Source organism: Panthera uncia (genome assembly GCF_023721935.1).
Source record: "Panthera uncia isolate 11264 chromosome E2 unlocalized genomic scaffold, Puncia_PCG_1.0 HiC_scaffold_19, whole genome shotgun sequence".
Lineage (NCBI taxonomy): Eukaryota > Metazoa > Chordata > Mammalia > Carnivora > Felidae > Panthera > Panthera uncia.
The window spans coordinates 11,663,058-11,676,089 of record NW_026057588.1 but is presented as its reverse complement, the minus strand read 5'-3'; the positions used below and the strand labels follow the sequence as shown (position 1 = coordinate 11,676,089).

Below are 13,032 nucleotides of genomic sequence, written 5' to 3'. Positions count from 1 at the left end.
CAGCTCCACCTCGGGGGGACTACGAGCCAGACTTTCAAACAACTGGGGTTTGACTCCTCCTAAAAATTGTTACTTCTCCCCAAATAAAACAGCCCGTCCCAAGCTGAGAGGTGGGCACGCCATTCAGCCTGTAAATGCCAGTTATGATTATAACTGTGTTAAACAAACATTCCTGTGCGTAGAGAAAGATCAAAGGGACTGTCTTGAAATACTTGGAGTAATTGTCTGCTGGTGGGCAATCTATAGCAGCCCCAGGAGAAATGTAATGGGAACCACAGATGGAATGAAAGCTTTGCCAGTAGCCACGTGAAAAAGTGCAAGAAACCAGGCGAAATTAATTCTAATAATGTATCTCATTTAAGGTAGCATGTCTAAAATATTATTTCGACATGTAACGATTTTTGAATTTTAAAAATCATGGGGAGCCTGGGTGGCTCAGTCAGTTAAGCATCTATCTGACTTTGGCTCAGGTCATGATCTCATGGTTCATGAGTTCGAGCCCCGCATCAGGCTCTATGCGGACGGCTCGGAGCCTGGAGCTGGCTTCGGATTCTGTCTCTCTCTCTCTCTCTCTCTCTCTCCCCGACTTGCTCTCTCAAAAATAAATAAAAATTTAAAAAGCATATTGATTTTACATAATCAATATAAAATTATTGATGAGGCATTTTATTTTTTCAAACTAAGCTTCTGAAATCTAGGGTTATTTTATACTCACAGCACATCTCAAAGGGAACCTACCACATTTTTTTTTTTAACGTTTATTTATTTTTGAGAGAGAGAGAGACAGAGTGCGAATAGGGGAGGGGCTGAAAGAGGGAGACACAGAATCTGAAGCAGGCTCCAGGCTCTGAGCTGTCAGCACAGAGCCCAACGTGGGACTTGAACTCACAAACTCTGATATCATGACCTGAGCCAAAGTTGGACGCTTAACCAACTGAGCCACCCAGGTGCCCCCGTTTCTTTTTTTTTAATCTCCCACTCCCCTTCACCCATTTTGCCCACCCTCCACCCACCCCCCCTTTTAAAAATTTATTTATTATTTATTTATATATTTTTTGTTTTAGAGAGGGAGAGAGAGAGCACAAGCTGGGGAGAGGGGAAGATGGAGAGAGAGAGAGAGAGAGAGAGAGAGAGAGAGAGAGAATGAATCCCAAGCAGGCTCCGGGCTTAGCACACAGCCCAATGTGGGCCTTGATCCCATGACCCTGTGATCATGACCTGAGCCAAGATCAAGTCAGTTGCCCAACTGACTGAGCCACCCAGGCACCCCCATTTCCCCTTTGTTAACCATATATATATGCCACACCCTCTTTATCCATTCATCTATGGATGGATACTTGGCTTGTCTCCGTATCTTGACCTTTGTAAATAATGCTGCAATAAACATAGGGGTACCGCTATCTTTTCAAATTAGCGTTTTTGCTTTCTTTGGGTAAATACCCAGTAGTCAAATCGCTGGATCACATGGTATTTCTACTTTTAAATTTTTGAGGAACCTCCATACTGTTTTCCACAGTGGCTGCCCCAGTTTATGTTCCCACCAACAGTGCACGAGGGGAACTGGCCGCATTTCAAGAGCTCAACAGCTACAGGTGCACAGGGGCCACGTATTAGCCAACACGGTTCTGTGGTCATGTTTTCTTTGGTCTGCTTTTCAGTATTTGCCAATAGTGCAACATAAATCACATTTAGAACGAGTCATGGCTTAGCTTTGACTCAGGAAAAAAATCCGTTTAAGCAGCTTCCTCTTAAATGTTTCAGACCTCTAAGAAAGCTCTGAAATTGATCAAATGGTAAAGAGCCCGGAGGCTAGAACACAGTATCTTAAAACCTAAAATAACAGGATTAATCTTTTTTTCAGGATTAGTTTTTTTTTTAAGTTTATTTTAATTTTGAGAGAGAGAGAGAGAGAGAGAGAATGAGTGGGGGAAGGGAAGAGAGAGAGAGGGAGACACAGGATCCGAAACAGGCTCCCGGCTCTGAGCTGTCAGCACAGAACCCCATGCGGGACTTGAACTCACAAACCGTGAGATCATGACCTGGGCCGGAGTCAGAGAGCTAACCGACTGAGCCACCCAGGCGCCCCTCAGGGTTACTTTTTAATCACTTTTGGAATTAAATGGGTTCAAGGGAGGGCTTTTCTCTGCGCGGTCAGGACTGGGTCTCCAGAACGGGGCCTGGCACAGTGGGTGCTCAAGAAATGTTTGTGGAATGAGTAAAGGAACCCACAGGATCTAGCCCGAAGGTTTTAGGACGAAGCACCGGTGTGGGGTGGCCCCACCTTCGGCTCTGTCTGCTGCTCTTCAGAGTATATCTTCACGGTTTGGAAGGAGGTGGCTGAGACCAGGCTGGTCCCACTTTGGAGGAAATGCTCTGGATTGTGGTTGGGGGGTGGTGGCGGGAACAGAGGGCTGGTGGGGGAAGGAGGGTGGGGGGGGGGCGTGTTTCTCAGCCTTCACCCCACACCAACCACACCCACTCCTCCCAGAGGCAGGGTCCGAAGCCCAGCTCAACGGAGTGCAATGTCCCTACTGTTCTGGGGACAAGTCAGCCTCCTGTGACTCCCTTTCGGTCATGAACTGCACAGGGGACCAGACTATGTGTCTCACCCTCAACGGGACGTGGAATGGAGGTAAGGGTTCCTTCCCTTCTGGAGGCGCTTGTGTGGTGGGCCTGCCTCCGACACGCACAAACAAGTGTTGAGGTTCATTTGCATGGTGTTCTGGTCACCTGTTGCTATTATCAAATCGCTCACAAATGTGGCAGCTTAAAATAATAGCCATCATTTTATTAACTCTTTTTTTTAATGTTTATTTATTTTTGAGACAGACAGAGAGAGCAGGGGAGGGGCGGGGGACAGAGGATTTGAAGCAGGCTCAACTTTGACAGCATAGAGCCCGACATGGGGCTTGAACTCACGAGCCATGAGATCATCATGACCTGAGCCAAAGCCAGATGCTTAAGCCACTGAGCCACCCAGGTGCCCCATTTTGTTAACTCTTACAGTTTCTGTGGGTTGGGAATTGTGGAAAGCCCACCCGGATGGTTCTGAGTCTCTCACGGGATCACAGAGTGTGGCCGGGGCTGGAACTGGGCAACTGGGGGTTTGCTGAGCATCTCACACACGTAGACTCTGGGCCTCTCCAGGGTGGGTTTTCCACATTGGTTAGACTTGGCTTCCTCACAGCATGGCCGCCTCAGGGCTCATTATATGCTGGCTGAAGATCTCAGTACTGACTAGCTCAGCAAACAGGGCAGGGGCTGGGGCTAGTTAGGCATCTCTCTCTCTCTCTCTCTCTCTCTTCATGTAATCTTAGGGCCTCTCTATGTTGTTGCTCCACGTTGGTTAGATTGGGCTTCCCCACATCATGGCTGCCACCACCTTTGCATGGTGACTGAAGACTTTAAGGTCGAGTATTCCAGCAAACAAAATGGCAGCTTCCCACTTTTACGTGAGCTAGCCTTGGAGGTCACATGATGTCATTTTACCATGCTTTGTTGGTTCAAACGATCACAAAAGTCCATCTGGTTTTGATGTGGTTCTTGAGCAAACGGCTAAGAAAGAATCCTTGAGACATCTTTGGTGCAAAAAGGTGGTTTTATTAAAGCACGGGGACAGGACCCGTGGGCAGGAAGAGCTGCACTGGGGTGACTGATTTTATATTTTTATGTTTGTGAAGGGAGGGGTATAGAAGAAAAGTAAGTCTCTAAGGAATTTGGAAGCATGGCTTCCAGGACCTTGAGGGGCTAGCTGCTATTAAGTTAAGGTTACTTTTTTTTTTTTTAATGTTTATTATTATTTACTTTTGAGACAGAGAGCGACAGAGACAGAGCACGAGCAGGGGAGGAGCAGAGAGAGAGGGAGACACAGAATCCGAGGCAGGCTCCAGGCTCCGAGCTGTCAGCACACAGCCCGATGCCAGGCTTGAACTCATGAACTGTGAGATCATGACCTGAGCCAAAGTCAGTGCTCAACCGACTGAGCAACCCAGGCGCCCCAAGATAAGGTTACTTTTAATAAAATATAAACATGAAGGCACTAAGGCAGCCATGAGTTCCTTGAGGAAAGTCACATTGCATGTTTCAGGTGTCTATCAGTGGGCTACAAGCTGTGAGGAGATTTAATTTAAGCTACATTTCTCTTGCCTTTGTTTCCCTCATCAGTTTCAAGAGGAGGAAGCCTAGTACCCTCACTTCTTGATGTGTCAAAGAATTTGCAGGTGTATTTTAAAATCACCCCTATGCGTTTGCAAACGGTTGGAGCAGAGGCTTTTTGAGCAAAAGGCTTAGAATAGAACATAGTCTAACTATTAGGCAAACAAAGCGACAGGAAGGAACAGTCCGGGCTTCTGCTCCTGGTAGACTGGACCTCTGAAAGGTCTTCCTGCTACAAACAGTGGCATACTGGGAAGGTGTGAGGTAAGGGAGGGGGGACATGAGTGGTGGGAGTGGTCCGCCCTGGGGGGAGGGGTACTTTATCACTGCCATTGTTTGGAAATGCTGGAATAGGGTGATAAAAAGAATCAGATTGATGTTTAGTCAGTTTTACTATAATAATAATAATAATAATTATTATTATTATTATTTTAAATGCTTATTTATTTATTTTGAGAGAGAGAGAGCTTGAGCGAGGGAGGGGCAGAAAGAGAGGGAGAGAGAATTCCAAGCAGGCTCCGCACTGTCAGTGCAGAGCCCAACACAAGGCTTGATCGCACAAACTGTGAGATCAGGACCTGAGTTGAAATCATGAGTCGGATGCTTAACCAACCGAGCCACCCAGGTGCCCCATTTTTTTTTTAAGTAAGCTCTACGCCTACCGTGGAGGTTAAATTCAGCTCCCCAATATCAAGAGTCCCATGCTCTACAGACTGAGCCGGCCAGGCTCCCCTAGTCAGTTTTATTATTGTTTTTAAGTGCATCCAACCCAGCATCGAACTTCAGCTCAGGTCATGATCTCGCGGTTCGTGGGTTCGAGTCCGGCGTCGGGCTCTGTGCTGACAGCTCAGAGCCTGGAGCCTGCTTCAGATTCTGTGTCTCCCTCTCTCTCTCTGCCCCTCTCCTGCTTGCACTCTCTCTCTCCTTCTCAAAAATAAATAATTATAAATAAATAAATAAATAAATAAATGTTCTATGGACAATACACCCCTTATAGCCTGTTCCCATTATCATCCCTCTTGGTATGCCATTATTTACAGACGAACTAGATGTACAAAATTATTTCTCCATGCTTTGGGGGGCTTATAGGAAGTTAGGGAAATGTCCAAGGATCCCCAAACAAAATAAAAATGTGAGCGGAATTCAGAGCAAGAGCAGTAAGCAAACATAAAAGGCAGAGTGGCCCTGGGAGCAAATGCTGATGACACCCTGCTTTGGGTGACTAGGTCTTGGGTCCGTGGCACGGCTGGGGAGCTGACTCTTAGAGCTCCACATAAGCGGGAAACCTCGGAAGGAGACTGGAATGATCCCAGGTTGGTAGTACCTCCTAGTTTTCAGTACAAGCAAAGGCAAATCCTCTCCACCCGAAAAGCCCTCAGGATACCCCCCCCCCCCAAGATCAACATCAACCAAATATGAGCTCACAATCAGAGCTCACAAAATGCACAAGGGAACAAGCTACCATGAGTGAGAGCAAAAGCAACAAACACGAGATTCGACTCACGAGGAGCTATTGTAATGATCAGCTACAGAACGTAACCATATGTGGTATATCTGAAAGAATAAACTTAGAATCACAAAAATGAGCAGGCATCAAAAGGTTGTACGAAATGACCAGGCAGATTTGACAACGAATCACATAGAACTGTCAACAGAGATGGGAACTTTCAGACCTAGAGAAAGTCAGCAAGGTGGGAAGGCTCTGGCTTTGAGTCTCCCCCTGCCGCTTCCCCCTGTTTCTGCAGGGGGTCCCCAAATCCTGAAGGGCTGTGCTACCCCAAATGTCTGCCACCTGCAAGTGAACACCACCCTGGGCCCAGAAGCGTCTGGATTTCGTCTCGTCAGCCAGCCTGAATGCAACTATGTGGTTACACCCACCCTGCCAGGTACTTTGAACTCTGACTTCCTGAGATTCTATTTTCTCTGCCCTTCCTAGACCCCACATGCCCTTCCCAATCCTATGTGTTTCCAGGGTATCCCCTCCCCCTCCCAATATGCTCTCAGGGAATGCAGTTACCTTTATAAGCTCGCAGACGCGCGTGTGTGCACACGCACGCGTGCACACCTACACATCAGTTAACACTCCTAGAAGCAGAAAATCCAACTGGCACACACCCACACATCCACAACCATCTCCATCAGTATCCCAGCACCCCAAACACACGTACAGAGGAGCACACATTTGTAAACACAAGCATCCTGTCATGTAAATGAGATTAGAGATACAAACTCTGTTGAAATAAGAAGTCTCTTTCTTTCTTTCCTTCACTTCCTTGCTTGTGTAAGAAGACAGGTTTGCCAAAAGTCTTCTTCTGGCCTAACAAAGAACAAGGGCAATAAGTTTTGTCTTCCAGAAAAGAGAGATGCTAATTGAGAGCACTGACCAGGGCAACAGCTTTTTTTAAGCGAGACAACAGAACTGGATCACAGACGGTTCAGAGGAGAGAGAGGCAATTTTCAAATGTGGGTAGAGCGGCCTTCCCTCGGCTCCAGGGATGTGGAAGCCTCAATCTTAAGCAGGTTCCACGCTCAGTGTGGAGCTCGACGAAGGGCTCACTCCCACCAACCGTGAGATCATGACCTGAGCCGAAAAAGGAGTCGGCCACTGAACTGACTGAGCCACCCAGGCGCCCCTGGGGGAGTTTTACTTTAAAAAATTAAACAGTGGGTTCAACGAATGATCACGATAGAGAAAAGAAAAAGACCCAGGAGCTCAAAATTTACAATATGGAAGGAGAGGGGTGCCTGGGCGGCTCAGTCGGTTGAGCATCCGACTTCAGCTCAGGTCATGATCTCACGGTTCCTGAGTTCGAGCCCCGCATCGTTGGGCTCTGTGCTGACAGCTCAGAGCCTGGAGCTGCTTCGGATTCTGTGTCCCCCTCTCTCTCTGCCCCTCCCTTGCTTGTGCTCTGTTTCTCTCTCTCTCTCTCTCTCTCTCTCAAAAATAAATAAACTTTGAAAAAATATGGAAGGAGAAAGGACTAAGTAGGCTAGCCAACAACTGGAACACAAGACATGGAATTTTTGCATATACAGTCCCTCTGGACGTGTAACAGATCCATGCAGGGGGGCTCGTCAGTTGTCAGATCCGGGTGTGTGGACAGGCATCAACACACAAATATACGAAAGTACAAAATATACACAGACGTGCCGAAGCACTCTAACATTCACAGACATTCACATCTGTACTCCAGATATATATCCAAGCACCCTAAACCTTGCTGGGAACACAGACACATCCAGACCCACAAAATCAGCCTTTTATATATACACGTAAACATGTGCTCTGTTCACGCAGAGATGTAGACACCTTCTCCCACAGGGATGCCACACACAAACGTCCCCACCCTCTGCCGACGGTTCCAAAACAAACAGAGTTCAACACAGGCACACACAGCCCCGTGTGTACACAGGGAAACAGGCTTGGGCACACAAACTACATCATTGTAGAGGTGCGCATACGCTGATGTGCCCAGAAATACACACACACACACACACACACGCACAGGTTGCTCTCCAGCCTGCTCATCTTCCTTTCTCCCTAGGTCCCCCTGCAAACACATCTCTGACCACGGACGGGGTCACTGTCTGTGTCACCTGCTCAGGACTCAATACTTGTGACGCTGTCCTCTGCCCAGCAGATCGGAACTACTGCCTTCAGACAGCAGGCATCCTAGGTGAGTGTCCCCGGAGACAGGATTGAGTGGGGGTGGCAGAAACGAGGCTCACCAAGATCTCTCCTTGCCCTCCGTGTTCACCGCCCTGACTCCGGCCCTGGCGGCCTTTTCCTGGCGGTGGAGGACAGAGGCTGGTTGCAGCAGAGTATGTGAATTTAAGATGTGATGTCACACAGGGGGGGCCTGGGTGGCTCAGTGGGTTAAGCGTCCGACTTCAGTTCAGGTCATGATCTCACGCTCCGTGAGTTCGAGCCCTGTGTCAGGCTCTGGGCTTCCAGCTCAGAACCTGGAGACTGCTTTGGATTCTGTGTCTCTGTCTCTCTCTGTCTCTTCCCTGCTCATGCTCTGTCCCTGTCTCTCTGTCTCAAAAATAAATAAACATTAATACAAATTTTTAAGTAAATAAAATGTTAAAAAAAAAGATGTGATGCCACATTTGTTATAGGTACTTATTGCTGAATAACAAATCAGCTTCAGATGGAGTGGCTTAACGAGACACAAAAGGACAAATACAGTATGACTCCTCTTATAAGGGACACCCTAGAGTAGTCAAAATAACAGAATGGTGCTAGTTTTTAGTATTGCAAAATGAAAGCGTTCTAGAGACCTGTTACCCAACAATGTAAATATAGTTAATACCACTCACAGTACATTTACAAATGCCTAGGAGGGTACATTTTTTATTATGTGGGTTTTTTTTTGGGGGGGTGGGGAGGGCGCAATGAAAAAACGCGTTGTGGCTAAAAAAACCCCATGATTTATTACTTCTCACTATTCTGTGGGTTCACGAGGCACAGCTGGGCAGGTCTCCTCCTCCAAGGGGTGAGGTTCCCCCTGTGGCTGCATTCCGCTGGGAACCCTGCTGGGGCTGGAATGTTCAGTACGGCCTCCTGCTTTCCGGGGCCTCTGTCCGTGTGGTCTATCATCAGTCAGTAGCCTTGCTGAGCCGCTTTCCAATATGGTGGCTGGCTTCTGAGAAGGAAGAGGTAGAAGCCACGGGCTTCGTAAGAGAGGAGCCCAGAACTGACACAGTGTCGCTCCTGCCACGGGTCTATTGATCAGAGCAAGTCGCAAGGCCAGCTCCGGGTTAAGGGGTGAGGAAACAGATTCCACCTCTTGATGTGGGAGTGGTAAGTGAAGATACAGAGATGCATGTGGGGTGGGAGAGACCGTTGCAGCCATCTTGGTTTCTACGTCAAGATTCTGGGCAAGGAGCTGCTAAGGCCCCTGTCCGTCTGCCCCATAAAGGGAAAAACTAGACCCTTCGGTCATTGGGAAGGGGCGTTGAACTGGAAACCTGCTTTTCTCTGTCTTTTAGCTACGTAACTGGGGTTGGTAAGGGTAGTGTACCACGTGAACAGTTCCAGGATCCTTGAGAACTTTCTGGCTAAGCCCGCGAGGTTCTCATAGACAGGTTGGGAGACATCACAGGTACAGAGACGTCCTGATCATTGGAGCCCTAACTGGACAAGGCGGAGGAAGGAAGGCTTTTGAGCCGTGTGTCTTGACGACCGGTGACAGGCTTTGAGCGTATTAGGGCAGACCGTCAGGCGAAGTGAATGCCAACAATGGCACCCAGAGGGATTTGGGAGCTTCCAGTGAGGGCGTGGCTTATGGTGGCCTTTCCCGTAAGCCTGCCCCCCACATCTCTCAGCCTTAGGGAAAGGTGACTCTGTCGTCTGGAGAAGCGGCTCCTGTGTGGCCCTCAGGGACTGCCTATTTGGCAGCTCGGTCTCTGCCTTCACCTCCAGCGTGGACTTTGGCTTCCAGATCAACTCCACCTGTTGCCAAGGCAACTGCCAAGCACTCACTCCTCCCGGTATGCCGCCGCCACTGGAAAGCAGTCAGGGGGTGGCCACGGAAGTGGTGGGGTGCTCTGGAGGAGAGTTTGTCCTGAGTCGAGGAAGGCAGGCAGGCGGGAGCACCTCCCCCCCCCCCCCCCCCCCACCGCCCAGTTCCGCAGCCGGGCTGCCTGAAGTCACCCTGACCCCAGCTAGTTGGGCAAATGTCAATAAGGTCATTCCCCTGTGGGAATGTGCACAGAGGCTCCTGGAGTTCCTGACTGTCAGCCTCCCCTTTACAGAAGGGGTGCCAGCCTCACACCCCCTGAGCGGGTTCCTGTGTCCTACATGTCCTAACGGCCACCCGGGGCCCTGCAATTCCTCCTTCTACGTGCAGTGTCCCGTCGGGGAGACTGAGTGTGTCCAGCTGGACCTGCTGTCTACAGAAGGTAATATACACGTGTGTACGTGCATGCGTGTGCCCGTGAGTAAGCCTGAGTGCACAGGTTTTGGATTCGGGCATTGCTTGGGTTTGGGGTCTCTAACTTATAAGACTGCTGTGGGAATTAGGGGCACCTGGGTGGCTCGGCTCATGCTCTCACGGCTCAGCTCGTGGGTGGGAGGCCCGCCTCGGGCTCGCTGCTGGCAGCGGGAGCCTGCTTGGGATCCTCCGGGCCGCACGTACGAGCTCTCTCTCTCAAAAATAAATAAACTTTTAAAGAAGACTGTTGTGGGAATTAAATAAGATAATCCATGAGACTTCTGGATGAGTGCTGTCCAAAAGGAATACGGGGTAAGCCACGTGTAGCATTTAAATTTTCCGAGTAGCCACATTAAAAAGTAACGAGTCGGAGATGACATTAATTTGGTAATATTTTTTGTGTATACCCCACGTATTCAACAGCTGTCATTGCAACACGCGATGCGATCCATGTAAGAAATTATAAATGAAACGGGTTACGTTCTTTTTTTTTTTTTTTTGGCTACTAAGCCTTTGGAATCTGGTGTGGATTTTATATTCACAGCACATTTCGGTTCAAACCGGCCACATGTCTAGCGCTCAACAGCCATATGGGGCTAGTGGCTACTGGATTGAAAATTCGAGATCGTAAGCGCTATATACGGCATTTCAGTGAATCTAAGACCATCATGGCTCTCTGTGAGGAAATATACTCCAGTTCAGGGCACCCTGAGACAAAATACAGACTGTGCTGGGAGGCTAACGTGTCACTCACGCACTGAACCGTGAGCTCATGACCTGAGCCGAAGTCCCATGCTCAACCCACCGAGCCACCCGGGTGCCCCTCCAGACATTTCTTTAAAAGAGAAAGACTTAATGGGGCCCCTGGGGGGCTCAGTCAGTTGAGCGGCTGACCCTTGATTTCCACTCAGGTCATGATCTCAGTTTGTGGGTTCCAGCCCCGCATCTGGCTCTGTGCTGACAGTGCAGAGCCTGCTTGGGACTCTCTCTCTTCCTCTCTCTCTCTCTGCCTGCATGCCCACTCGCTCTCTCTCTCTCTTTCTCTCTCAAAATAAATAAATAAACTTAAAATAATTTTTAAAAATGAAAAAAAAAAAAAAAAAAAGAATAACAATGAAAGGCACAGCCCTGACCAGACCCCAGGTTGAGGATCCCAACATTTCCGGTGAGTTTTCCCCAAAGACATGGATCCGAGGGTCTGTCATCCCTCAGGGCTGGCCCGCTGCCATGTGTCCTGTCGGATGTGACAGTCTGGTCTTTTAGGAAACCCTGGCGACGCAGGCAGATCCCACGGGGCTGGAGGGAGTTGCAGGGAAGTGGGCTTATTCTGGGAGCCCGGAAGCCCGGGCGCGGGGACAGGAGGGGGGTGGCCGGGGTGGCTCGCGGTGGCAGGCGCACGTGGGCACGGAGGACACCTGCCCGCTCATCCTCACCTGCGTCCTCACCCGCGTCCCCGCAGGCAGCCAGAACGTGACCCTGCGCGGCTGCGGCTCCCAAAACCTGTGCGGGGTCCCCGACGCCACCGCCAAGGCGCTGCTGACGTTCCCCGGCCACCGGCTGGCCCACCAGCCCCACTGCAGCACCAGCCGGCGCGCCATCCTGGAATCCGAGTGCCCCTCTGGCGCGCCGCCTGGCCTCCGCCTCGCCCGGTCCGTGCTGCTGGTGGCCCTGGGCTTCCTGGCCCTCTCCTGAGCAGTCCCGCCTCCACCCTAACCCTCCACCACCCTCGCCCCGCAGCCGCTCAACCCCGCTTGCTTCCCACCTCGCTAGAGGGCGCCCTGGCTCCCCTCCCCTTCCCCGTTTCTAGGCCTGGAAGCTTCTGGTGAGAAAAGTCAGAAGGACTGAGCCTCCTCCCTCAGGCTAAGGGCTTCCCCAGGGCAAGTCCTCTTTCTTAACACCAGGGTCCCAAAGGATGTAGCTCCTCCCTCCTACTAGGCTGTACTTCTCAGACCTCAGACTAGAGAGGCCTCCGCGGACACACAATCTTCATATGGGGGGGGGGGGGCAAAGACTAAGCCTCTTTCCTCAAACTAGGGGGTCTCCAACACCTGGCCATTCCCTTAGACTAGGGCTGTGTCTGTTTTCCTGAACATTGGGAAACAGCCCCTTCTGTCTTCCTCTTTAGGGTTTAGCAAAGTCCTGGGCAGCCAAGATGGGGCTTCAGGACCAAATACACCCCCTTCCCAGGCTTGTACAGCAGCCCATTCTATCCCCACCAGGGGCCCTCTTCTATCTGGGTTCAGCCTCCCCTCTGTAACCAAATCTGAATGAACCGCATCCCACAATACCAAGTGGCTTGGGTTTCCTTCTTCTGACTTCCGAAGCCTCAAACAGGGCCTTGATGTGGTCTACTCTCTCTCCTCTGGGGATTCTGGGACCTGAGGGGACCTGCAGATGACCATGTCTAGCAGCCAAGGTGGGCGTGAGAGCAAATGCTCAGTCTGGAGTGAGTGTTTTTATTTTATTTTATTTTATTTTATTTTATTTTTTATTTTACATCTTATCTAAATGTAATCTGGAGTAGGACCTGAGAATCTGCATTTCTTTCTTTTTTAATGTTTCTTTCTTTTTGAGAGAGAGAGTGTGAGTAGAGGAGGAGCAGAGAGAGAAGGAGACACAGAATCCGAAGCAGGCTCCAGGCTCTGGGCTGTCAGCCCAGAGTCCAACTCGGGGCTTGAACTTGTGAACTGCAAGGTCATGACCTGAGCAGAAGTGGGAGGCTTAACTGACTGAGCCCCCCCAGGTGCCCCGTGAGTGTCATTTTAGAGCAAGCATTGGACCCAAAGGATTTAGCTGTGAGGTGAAGATGGGGGTGGGGGGAGGGCAGGAACCATTTGCTTTTGGCTGAACGTAATACAAAGTCCAACAAAAAGAACTCAAAGCATTCGCACGGCATGAATTGGACAAATATTTATTGATCACAGGCGATACACATCAA

General features: G+C 49.8%; 1 protein-coding gene across 3 annotated transcripts; it reads left to right on the top strand.

Annotated features, from left to right (window-relative positions):
- The first annotated feature begins 2,446 nt into the window (after nucleotides 1–2,446).
- Nucleotides 2,447–12,376, top strand: LOC125915246 (uncharacterized). Of its 3 annotated transcripts, none has more exons than XM_049620969.1 (5): nucleotides 2,447–2,632; nucleotides 5,901–6,041; nucleotides 7,701–7,832; nucleotides 9,487–9,651; nucleotides 9,916–10,588. In XM_049620969.1, exons 1-5 carry the CDS (start codon nucleotides 2,575–2,577, stop codon nucleotides 10,356–10,358), a joined length of 939 nt encoding a protein of 312 aa, XP_049476926.1. In that variant the 5' UTR covers nucleotides 2,447–2,574; the 3' UTR covers nucleotides 10,359–10,588. The 3 variants fall into 3 exon arrangements, with proteins under 3 accessions (XP_049476926.1, XP_049476925.1, XP_049476924.1); XM_049620968.1 differs by lacking the exon at nucleotides 2,447–2,632 and adding an exon at nucleotides 11,554–12,376 and having other exon boundaries at nucleotides 5,613–6,041; nucleotides 9,916–10,062; XM_049620967.1 differs by lacking the exon at nucleotides 2,447–2,632 and having other exon boundaries at nucleotides 5,613–6,041.
- The last annotated feature ends 656 nt before the right edge of the window (nucleotides 12,377–13,032 follow it).

Excerpts from the sequence above, each read along its gene's own strand:
- LOC125915246 (XM_049620967.1), top strand. The coding sequence starts at position 5,738 with ATGAGCAGGCATCAAAAGGTTGTACGAAATGACCAGGCAGATTTGACA. Across the intron at positions 6,042-7,700 it reads GGTTACACCCACCCTGCCAG|GTCCCCCTGCAAACACATCT; the intron begins GTACTTTGAACT and ends CTTTCTCCCTAG. Across the intron at positions 7,833-9,486 it reads TCAGACAGCAGGCATCCTAG|CCTTAGGGAAAGGTGACTCT; the intron begins GTGAGTGTCCCC and ends CACATCTCTCAG.